This window comes from Fukomys damarensis, unplaced genomic scaffold, assembly GCF_012274545.1.
Source record: "Fukomys damarensis isolate Sample0158 unplaced genomic scaffold, DMR_v1.0_HiC HiC_scaffold_1, whole genome shotgun sequence".
NCBI classification, from domain to species: Eukaryota; Metazoa; Chordata; class Mammalia; order Rodentia; family Bathyergidae; genus Fukomys; species Fukomys damarensis.
Window position 1 is genome coordinate 25,225,035 of NW_022900913.1, and position 12,052 is coordinate 25,237,086.

A 12,052-nucleotide genomic window follows, 5' to 3' on the forward strand; every position below is an offset into this window, starting at 1 on the left:
CAAGGATACTAAAAATGACACATCTTTCTTAATGTATAATACAACTGCCCAAGAGGGATACTTATATAACTTATTGTTGGTGATGTTCAGACAATTTCTTAAAACTTTCCCTTGAGCTCAGTTTTTCTACCTCTTGAAAATTTGATTGTATAGAATTATACACAGTGATCTTATACAACTTGCAAAGAGTACTTAGAGTTTCTGATTGAATTCTTATCATTTTACCCTTTACACTGTATTTGCTTAGACTCTGGGGTCTGGTGTCAGCATGAATAAGAGTCTGAGAGCCATGTAGTAGCTCTTAATGCTAAGAGCTAAAGATTAATAGCTTAACGTTTAACCATGTCAAAATGATTTAACTCTGCCATTTGTAAGCTTTCATTTCTTCTAATCATACTAATAGTACTACCTTATAGCATCAGGCTGAGTAAAAAATAAGGGAATGTATGTAAAACACCTAGCAAACATCTCTAGTTAATAAATAGGCATATTCATTATTAGTCTTAATTTACTTTGACCATTACATGTGGTACTTTAAAAATTATAAGTTTTCACTTTTTCTATAGTGATAATTTTATAAACAGATTAAGGGTCATAAATTCTGTTACCAAATTAACCAACTTTTAAGAATTACACCTGCATGCATCTGACCAAGTTGCCCAAGTATGGTGATTGTAATAAATGTAGAGATCTGCTCTTTCCCCTGAAAGAATTCCATAATGAAAAGCCCAGGGCAAACATGTGGTTATAAAAGGTCACCAAGGACACAAGCTTCTCCTGTTTCTTGTTCCCTCAGTCTTAGTGCCTGGCATCCATTCTCAAGATCCAAGATGGCAGCCACAGCTCCATTGATCAGATCTTAATTGTAGCCAAAACAGGGAAGAGACAGCCGGTAAAAAGATATCCCTTCAGTTGACTTGGTTTCCTTTGAAGGGCTCTTCAGAACATATCATTCATTAACATCTGATTACATGGGATTAGTTCCCCCAGGTTGCAAGAGAGTTCAGAATTATACAGAATTATACTTTTAGCTGAACTTACTGGTATTGTAAGTCAGTTTGGGGAATATGTTAGGAAAAGGAAAGGAGAATGGATGTAGGGAGGCAAGTGTCTGTGTCTTTCTCCAACCCTGAAGCACCTTCCTTCCCAGAGTAGAAGTAAATAGATCCTGTGGTGGGCAGGGTCACCTAGACCAAAATTCCAAGGAACATTATTAATAAAGGGACTTCTTTAGATTTTGTGTTCTAATATCTACGAACACTTTCATGGAAAGTTCTTTTAAATCCACTTCCTGTTCTCACAACAAACCCTATACTGCTCTAGAGAAAGGCCTTTATTTTAACCAATACTTGCTTGAAATTGGGTTTTAAGATGTTGGTAGTATTTACCTCTTTGCTGATTAGTAAGTAGATTGTTTAGTCTTGCTGAGCATTCAAAAAAATTCTCGGATTTGCCCAAATTATATAGTCACAGATCAGTACATATTATTAAAGAATTAAGTGATTGAAATTAAGACTTTTTTTTGTTTTTGTTTTTTTGAGACAGGGTCTCACTATGTAGTTGAGATTGACCTGGAACTCACTACGTAGCCCAGGCTGGTCTTGAACTCACAGTGATCCTCCTGCCTCAGCCTCCCTAGTGCTGGGATTACAGGCGTGTGCCACCATGCCCAGCTGAAAATAAGATTTTAAAGACAGATTTTTTAAAAAAAACCTAGAACAAAGGTGATATATATTTTCCTGTTGAGTTTTAAATAGTGTGTTTTGGTATTTTTCATTTATTGATATTATTGCCTCAAAATGAAAGCTAGGTGGAAAGTTACTATTATTATTTTTCATTGAGTTTATTGGTACTTTGTAGGTATACAGTACAGTTGCATTCATCATTGGGATTTTGTACCTTTACATGACAGATTTTGGATCTCATTTTTTCCCCATACCCTGCCCTCCCTCCACCCCTCAACCCTTCCCTTTTGACTAAAACTTTGTTTCCATTTTTTCCTTTTCTCATATTTTTTCTTTTTTTATATCTTTTTCTTGTTGCCTTTCCCCTACCCTTCCACTTCCCCTATACCTTTAGGGTGGAAAGTTATCTGGGCAATCCTGTGTGAGACTGTTAGAATTATTATAGAGCTTTCTTGCTTTTCAGAAAATTCAGAGGAAACTAATTAAGGTGATACTAGAATATAGTAGTGATTGGTGAGGCAGACAAATTAAACTATCTGACTGGCTACAAACGGAAACGTAATAAACAATTGGGGGGATTGGATTTGGCTATAAAAGTGAAATATACCTAGTAAAGTCAATTTGGAAACAAGAAAAATAAAAAGAAAAGGAATTCTCACATAATCTTGCAGTTGTAGCAAATACTAAACAGTATTTTGGTATTTCTTCTTTTGTTGTTTTTTCACTGCTACTTTAAAAAAAATACTTTTGTCATCCACTGTCCAGAAATTTTAAATCATGGAATGCCTCAAACTGATGAGATGAATATAGATTGAGCAGGACAACAGTGTTTGGAATGTAGGTTGCATTTTCATTCTGCTTGTACTGTTTATTAGCTACATAACTTCGGGTTTGTTAATCTCTTTGAGCCTCAATTTTCTGTTTCTGTAAGATAGGGATCATACTTAAATCTTTTTCATGAAGTTGTTATAAGAATTAGAGAATGAAATGCTATGGGCAAAGCAGCTCTACAGAGCTGTGCACAAAGGCATCAGTCAGTAAGTTATTGTTGGGTTAACTGTTAATTACTGTTGGGTATAACTGGCCAGCCTACCCTGTGGTCATATAGCACCAAGGTCATTTGGGTGGGTGGGATGAGGTGTGAAACAAAAAGTAGGTCCAGAGAGCCACAGTGTCATCCAGCCAGCCCAGGTAAATGCCAGGTATTACTTTTTGGGCAAACTCAGTGATGTTCCACTTACTCATGCAAGTCATGTGTATGGAAGGCTTACTGTATGTTAGGTGCTTGTAAGTTCTGAGAGCTACAGGATGGCATAATTATGCCAGCATGGCTACCTCTCACTGGCACCATCTCCTTGGCCACAGGATTGCTGAACACAGGGCTTAGTTGCAGAGCAGGCTACTCCCCCTTTCACAAATATTCTGTACCCTCCCAATTGTCAGTGCAAGCTTGGCTCTTCATGATATTTAAAAACAAAACAAAACAAAGGAAGACAAAGCAGGACAAACCAGGCAAGTTTATCCTTGAAGCAACGGCAAAGAATTACCATCTTTTTCTTATTTTCTCACTAGCAAGCTTCTTTCTCTCCTTAATCTTTTACTTGGGAGGAATGCACTTTCAGAGGAGTGGTAGGTATCAATGTCATATTCTTAAGTGCTTTTCTCAAGGTCATCAGTTACCTTCTGATGGCCAAATCCATGAGCCACACCTGGGACCGTGACCCCAAGCCTTCAAAGCACTGTGTCCATGGAACTTTCCGTGATCATGGCTACATCCTGTTCTGTGTTGCCCAGCATGGGAGCCACTAAACACATCCAGCTATTGAGCAATTGAAATGTGGCAAGTGAGACTGAGGAACTGAACTTTTAATTTCTTTTATTTTTTTTATTAAAGATTGCAAATATACATGACAAGAAATGAAGATACTAAATAAAAATTTCAAATATACATATATATGACAGCAAAAAAGGATATGAAATAAACAAAAATTTATGTAACACAGACTAATAATCGAAATACATTATTAGTTTGATATGATCTTCAAACATTATGTTCTTTCTCATTTTCTTATCATATATTTTTGAAATACTATAATTACAAATAAAACAAAGTTACATATTATAGTTGAGAAACTGTCCTCAAAATTTTATGATTTATAAACTCCTTGGTCTTATTAATTGATAAATATCATATGCTTGTTGATTGTACCACTTACATTTTCTAACAAAACTTCCCACAGAAAACAAATGTACTTAATTAATTTAAATTTAAATAGTCACACATGTGTCTAGTGGTTACTTCATAAGGCAGCGTGGCTCTAAAGCATCCAGCTCTGTCTGGAAATCCCATGCTCCCAGCTCTGATGACACAACATTCTTCTGGTTCTGTTAGCTCCTCTCTGTCTCCTCTGCCCACTGAAAATAGCCTCCCTGCAAGCGTCGTTGCTCAGCTCTTCTCTCTTCTTTTCCTACAGTCTTTCTTTCCAGGACAAGCAGCCCCTGGGCTCTAATAATGAGCTGTGGGGAAATGATACCCAGCACTCGCTCTAGCCCTCACTCCTCTGTCTGGCTTCAGACCCCTGTCTCCCACCTCCGCCTGGTGGTGCGGCTTGAGCATCCTGCAGGCACCTTGGATTTGCTATGACCCCGACTGAAGCCATTATTTCATTATATTTGCACAGTCTGTCCCTCCTCCACCCAACTGCTGTTTCTTCCAGTGATCACAGTTTTCTTGTTCTCGCTGGTGTCATCTGTGACGCATTTCCTTCTCTGTTGTCCCTTCCCTAACTGTTGCAGTCTTGGGATTCCTCTTGCATAATCCTCTCCTTTCATTCTCAAGGTCTGTTGCTCTTTTTGTGATTATAAAAGTAATAAATATTTATGATTGAAAATTCACTACATTCAGAAAAATGAAAAAAGAAAAAAACCACCCCAAACACAAGAAAGAAGAGAGAAAAAGAAGACTTGCTTGTAAGTCTAACCGCACAGATAGTCTTTTCTCTCTCTCTCTCTCTTTTTTTTTGGTTTGGTGTGTGACTTCCTACCTGTGACCTCTCACAACCTTGAGTCTGGATTATGTGGCTGTGAATGCTCAGTGTCTCTGCACTCTAATCCACTGCTATTTCCCAAGCCACGATTCTCATCATGTCGCTCTTCCGTTCTGCTCATAAATCTCCAGAGGCACCCAGTTGTCTACTGAATTAAATTTGTCTCCACCGACCGGGTGTCATGCCAAGCCGACCTTTGCTCTCCTAGCGTTCGACAGCACTGGTATGGGAGATGTTCCTGACACATCGCATTAAGAAGTGACTGTGAAGGTCGGAAGTCATGCTTGCGAACAGATACCTATTTAGCATGGGTTAAAATTATTACACACTATTGTTTCCACTCAGTGGAAAAACAAACTCCAAAAATAGTTGCCTGTTAGACTGTTGTACGACACATTTATTGGATTCAATTTCACATCTTTTTAGAAAAATGTTTTCCTCCTTTTGTTAACAGATAATTGTTTCCAGTTAAATGTGTATTTTATAATTGCACAGCATAAAGCCTTATGGGGTTAAGTATTTCCTGTCTTATGCTCCCAGAGAGAATTCTTACCCAGGGCTGAGAAAGTGACGTTCTTAGCTGAAGAAATACCACTTCTGTTGAATATTGAGACCCTGCATCAATGAAAAATGAACCTGTAACTGTTTCTGAAGGTCTATAGAAGATGGATTCTTTCTTGGGATGAAAATATTCTGTGTAGTCTTAGAATTTGGGGTCTTCCTGGCCAGATGAATTCAGCTTCTTGGCAAATGCTACCCTCTCTGTGCATTGGGAACTGAGCACCCTGTTGATTTCCCCAGCTCCCCCTGCATAAGCACAACTCTGCTCAGACACGGTCCTCCTCAGGGTTTGGGAGAACTTGCAGGAAAGGAAGAGTACTTCATCAAGTTTGGTGTGGTGGCTTGAAATTTAATTTTGTGTTCATTGAGTATGGGTCTAGTCCTTAATGAATTCTGTCCTCAGCTCTGTCTTATTTATCTTTTAATAGTTCCCTGGCGTGTAATAAGCAATTAATAAAAGGTTGCTATTATTAGGATTTTGATTATACAGATGCCCCCTCAAACATATTCTTTGGCTGTACTTTTCTCATGCTCTAGACTGAGGCTCCCAGCTGCCTGCTGGATAGCATACACATTTGCACCTTTGCCCATGCTATGGGCTCTGCCAGGCATGCCTTTTTACCTTTCTCACCTCCTGTTAAAATTCTGTCCACACATTTAGGACCGGGGTAATGCCTTCTCACATGAAACCTTCTGCCTAGTTGGAGCTCACTGCCTCTTCCTTCGTACTCTGCATTTTTTTCTGCTCCCCCACCCATAGTAAGCTGTTCATTCAGTAATAGCTTCAATTATTCACACCTGAGTTGAAATTTCTCTCTTGAGTTTGGTGAGGATTGCTCAAGACATATATGATGCTCACCATGGCTATCATCGAACCTTACATGTAACATGCACATAGTTTAGACATCTTTGTGTGATTCCCGCTGTGGTAGAAATCCAGAGGTCTTTATTGAACTTCTGAAAGTGTGGAGCAAGTACCACAGACCTGGCCACACGCCGCAAGGACATCCTTGCTGCAGAGCTGTTGGGCTGCAGGCATCGGCTGTGGCTGGGAGCTCAAGGGGGAAGGGTGCCTGTGTGTGTTTAGCAAGTTGCATTTCTTGATGCATTTTCAGATACCTCCAGAACTCGTGATGAAATTCACAGAAGAACCCACAAATAATTATTGGTAAAAGAGAACCACTTTGCCTTTTGGGGCCCTGCAGGACATATTTTCTTTTCTCAAAAAATAAAACAAAGAGAAGAACAATTATTCTTCTCCATGTGAAAAGCTGTTACTTTTGTGACAGAGCTATGAAACTGCAGGCTACCCTGTGTCTCTCAGTGCCTCAGTTTCCTCATGTGTAAAGCAGAAAAGACAATAGTATCCCTCTTGTAGCATCTCATGATAATTAAATGAATTTACATATGACATGCTCAAAAATAGAGCTTTTATCACGACTATATACTCAATATAGTTATTTATTACTATTGATAGCATTAATGAAAACTGTCCAAAAATAATTCTGGTGATGTTGCCAGGATCAGACACAAATCCTCAAGTTCACCTAAGCTACTGTTCACCCTTAGAGAGTTGCATCAAATATGAATTACATCAAACATTTGTCTTTAAACTGTGCCAACTTTATAGCATTTGGGCCCCTCCATTGTTGTGTCTTGCTGTAACCTGCTCCCCACACCTACATAACAGCAAATTGGTTCACCTCCACAGTTGATGTCTGTGTCAAAAAATAAGTATGAATGGAAAGGAAGAAAGACTTACTTCTAATCCTGCAGTCCTGCTATTCTGGAAGGGGGGCTGAAAATTGCAGTTACATGGTAATTATAAGGAGATTACATCAATAGAGTTTTTCTTTCTCTCTCACATTTCAAAAGGACACATCTCCAAGGAATCGTTTCCTTTAAAGAGCTTGATATTGTCACATAATATTCAACTGCAAAACCATGACAATACCTCTTGCCCTGGCTCAGAAGTTACACGTAGGGACACATCACAGCTCAAAAGAGAGAATGGCCTCTTTATGGTGACTGGCTTGGAATTATAAATATTTTTATTTCTCCCGTAGGAGATGGCTCGTGGAAGAGAGGAGACAAACATGACTTTGAAGCTAAGCAAGCATACTCATCCCTCCAAACAGTCACTCTACTGAGGACCGTGAAACCTGAGTTTGAGAAGTTTTCCATGGAGGTGAAAAGTTCTGTTGAGAAACAAGGGCTCAATGAGGAGGATTACGTAAGTGCTTGATTATGAACCTGGCCCTTCGGCATCCTGAAAACAGTCTTCTAATTAAATCAGAGGCGACAAAGTGTCCCATTCTGAACCATTCAAAAATTCCGAATTCAGTTCTGAATGTCAGTGTTGCCTTCTGTGTGTTTTTTCTTCTGGCTAGCTTCCCTCCCGCCCTGCCCCACCACACCGCCATCATTCCTGCCCTTTGCTTACGGTTTTTAAACTGCTGCAGGTATGAAAATCGCCTTTTTGGGGGACTGTACTGCTGAGCAGAATGTCTGTAGACATTCCATTAATGTCTGTGGACCTCCTTTTAGGAGGGGTCTGGGGAGAAGGGGTTAAAGGAGTGCCCAAGTTTTGCACGCCTCATTTCTCCAAAGCTTGGTGGCAGAAGATATTCTGGGTTTTAGAAGGCTCTTTCTATTGGCAACTTGACCCTGCTTCACAGCTTGGATGCTTATCTGTCTGCGGGCAGTGTTGCTGCCCCTTCTGCTGTAGGCAGCTTCCTAGTTAAGTGTCTCAGGGCTTCCCATTCCTGTAGTACTGTTGCTAGAATGCATTTTCTGAGTGGACTAGAGTCAAAAGTTTATTCTGGGCCAAGGATTAAACACGGGACTTAACTAAAACATGGTACTGATGGCAGATGACTGTATTTCTCTAGTTGCTGTTGTTTAGGCTGCCACTGGTACACTATGATGGCAAATTCTTCTCACAAGGCAGGGGTCCACTTGGGCTCATTGAGTAGGTGTGCTGGTTTTCAAAGCTGCTCACTCTCTATTGTTCTCCGTGGGGGGGGCGCTTAAAGATAGGGAAATGGTGGGAATTGTCCCCGCCCAGCTTTACAAGGAGTGGTCATTTCAAGCAGGACCACTCTTAAAGTCTTTATTGAACACCACAGTGAGCTGGGTTCCCCCTTTACAGACCTGCACTCAGAGACTGTGTCTAGCACTTTTGATCTGTTTGATTTTGCATACATTACTCAGTCTTCCTGATTTAAGTGACTCCTCTCTGTTGGGAAGATCACAGATAATTTACTTGATGGCATTTCACATTACTCATGTTGAAAAATTGGAACTGAATAAATGGTACCTCTTGTATGATTATTGCAAGATTATACTTGTCTTTATAGACATTTTCTATCAAACAACATATAAAGGGTCTTATAAACATATTGATTAACATTTAAAATGCTATATATATATATATATATATATGTATACACACACACACACACACATTCCACTTAAAATGCCTTTTGACTTTCTCAGTACTGTCCAGTAGGTGTGAGCTGCAAAGCTGAATGACATATGTAATTTAAAATTTTATAGTAAACATGTAAAAAAGGTGAAAAGAAAAAAGAAACAGGTAAAACTGATTTTAATAATGTATTTTGTTTAAAGTAAATTCATCACTTTAACATTTAATCAACATAAAAATTATTAATTAGACTTAATATTCCTTTTATTTTATAAAGTCTGTGAAATCCAGGCTGTATTTGACACTCACACCAAAGTACTAAGTAGGTACATCAGACTTGTTGCGATGGCACTGGACAGTGTGTTCTGAATTATGAAAGAAGTAGGATTTCTTCAGCAGAGCCCAGATTTAAGGGAACCTGTGATAACATCGCCACCATCTCCACCCTTTGCCACCGGAGTATGAAGAGCACAGAGGGTAGTGAGCTTCCTCCAGTAATACTGCCAAATGCAGTCTATGCCAATGCTGAAAATACTAAGATCTGCTACATGTGCCTCTGAATGTTAGGTCCACACTAAATTTATGATTTAAAAACTCAACAGTGCTGTCATTTTGTCTGATTTTTCTCCTTGAGGTTGTTAAAGTTCAATGATTTCATCACACATTGTCCAACATAATGATATTCATTGGGCAAAATGAATCCCTGCATACTTCCAGATCATTCTCAGTTTCCAGTTACTGTGCTCACAATATTAAATCTTATTTTACTGTTGGCCTAAGCAAAAACAAACCTCATTGAGGAGGCATACCAACCCAATACCTATAACACATTCCAAACCAAATAGTACGTATAGTTCAGAGATTATTTGCAGCTGTGGATTATAATACTGCTTCTCCCTGCTGGTAAGACCATAAAACTGAACTATCAGTTGACCAGTCGATCACTTTGAAATAGAAATTTGGGCTCATTATAAACACTTGTTCCAGAAAGTTGTGTCTATTTTTCAAATTTATAGGTGTCTATTTGAACTTTTTGTGTACCAATTGCAGATCTTATCAGGTGAGTTTGGACAGGTGGTCATGGTAAGTTGTAGAGAGAGGGATGGGAGTCAGAATCAGGAATCAAGGCCCACACGGATGCTAGGTCTTGACCTCGTGCAGCAGGAGATGTGTCACAAGAGTCTGTGGGCTTTATTTGAGGCTCAGTTCTTTTCCTGGTCTTTTTGTACCCTTGGCTTGTCTCGTCTGCTGCCAAGTATTTCAGTTCACAGTGTCCATCAGAGCCCTCCCATGTTTTCCCTGTGTCACACATGCAGTAACTTCGCTGGACTCTTATTAGTTCTAAAATATACATTGCATTTTCTAAACAATTTTATTACATGTGCATAGTAACTATTTCATTTCCTTTTAATTCTTTTACTTTTAAATATGCTTACTTAGAAATGTACATGATTAAATATAATTGTTAAAATATGCAATTAAGATTAAGCATAAAAACTTAAATTAAAAATTTTAATGGCACTGGCTAGGATCACAATATGGTATTGAGTTTAAGCAGTGATAGTGGACATCTTAATTTTAAAACAAAGAACATATAACAGATTTCATATCTGTCTATACCACTGCTAAAGCATGATGTTACTTATGGGGTTTTTGAGAGAGTTTATTACATGGTAGAAATTCCTTTTTATTTTTTGTTGATGAAATTTTTTTCCAGAATGACAATTTTTATCAGGATAAATGCAACAAAAATAGTACAAGTACTAAGGATTGTATAATGTAGAATAACAAAAGGCTTTGGACATAGCTTTTTGTTTTCGGCATTATAAATTGTATGATAGCTCTTATTCTATTTCAGCTATGTTAGTATATAGTCATATTAGTATGTTATCAGCATCCCTGGGAAGATTATCAGGTTCTTTTTTTTTTTTTTTTTTTTTTTTTTTTTGGTACTGGGGATCAAACTCTGGTCCTTGTACTTGTAAGGCAGGCAGTGGAACCACTGAGCTAAATCCCTGGCCCTATCAGGTTCTTGAAATGCAAACATTTGAAATTTAAAAATGTTTATGGGCCGTGTTACAGTATTAGAAGGATGGAGTGGCAGTGTTTTTTAGTAGAATTAATATTGTACAATTTCCTTACTGAATTTTGATGGATTAATGCAATTTTGCTTCTGTGAAATTCATCTCTTCTCACCATCCCTTAACCTCTCCCTCTTTTTAAAATTGTTTAATTGGAATCATTGAAGACTTTATGCAGTTTTAAGATACAATGCAGAGATATCCCTGTGTACATTGCCTGATTTTGCCAGTGGTAACATTTTGAAAAATTATGTATAAGATTACAACCAGGATATTGATCTTGATGCAAGCACTGAACACACTCATGTCCAGGTTTCTCTCTCTCTCTCTCTCTCTCTCTCTCTCTCTCTCTCTCTCCCCCACCTCTTTCTCTCTGTGAGTTCTATGCAGTTTTATCCCCTGTGAAGATGCTTAGATGTTTGAATTTTACCAAGTGTGTTTTAAAAAACATCTATTGCAGTAATCAGTCTCTTTATTCTGTAATAATTTTATGACATGGTTACTTGTATTACTAGATTTTTCTAATTTTAATCACCTCTGCATTTTTAGTATAACTCCAGTTTCTGTACTGCAAAACTTTGAGCTTCTTTCACAGATCATGTTTTTGAGAAAATAATTATTATTCAATCTATACCTGCTTGCTTAAGTGGAGCTTTTCAAGTTGGGTTAGCTCAAAAGCTACTTGGCGGGCTATAAATTCTCTTCTGTGGGTCAAATTTGTGCTCCTGCTTTACTAAACTGTGGTTGGATGGTGCCTGTGTGTGGTGTGATAGGAAATAGGATCGCTCAGGTCTAGGCTGTCAGTAGGGTGCGAGCGTTGTATATACCGTTGTTGGCCAGTTTCACTGGTAGAGTGGCCAAGCTGTCTAAGGCTCTGGATTTAGGACATGTACCTTATGACAGTGTCCCCACCATACGCATTTCTTTAGGTAATACAATATCTTAAAATACTTGATCTCTTGCTTGTGAACGAGTGGAAACCTGTTTCATTTCGGTACATCATGCTTTAACAGGGCCCAATGGCCACCACTGGGGTAGTATCATCTGGGGTTAGATGCACAGACTTGGAGTTTCAGAGACCTGGTTCTGCCTTTTACTAAGTGATTCTTGGACATGTCTCTGAAACTGTTTTAGTTCATTGGCTGTGAAATGAAGATAATAATTTTTTAACTGACTAAGTTGCTGAAAGAGAATTGTAAATAAATAATATTTAATACATGCCAGTCACATAGCATTCAATGGGTGGTAGGT

General features: G+C 38.5%; 1 protein-coding gene across 1 annotated transcript in view; it reads left to right on the plus strand.

Moving 5' to 3' along the window:
• The window catches only part of Npr3 (natriuretic peptide receptor 3), a 60,828-nt gene that overhangs the window by 16,657 nt on the left and 32,119 nt on the right, over nt 1-12,052 (plus strand). The window contains exon 3 of the mRNA XM_033758543.1: nt 7,360-7,526. Within this exon, the coding sequence (XP_033614434.1) occupies nt 7,360-7,526 (167 nt within the window). The remainder of the gene's footprint in view (nt 1-7,359; nt 7,527-12,052) is intronic.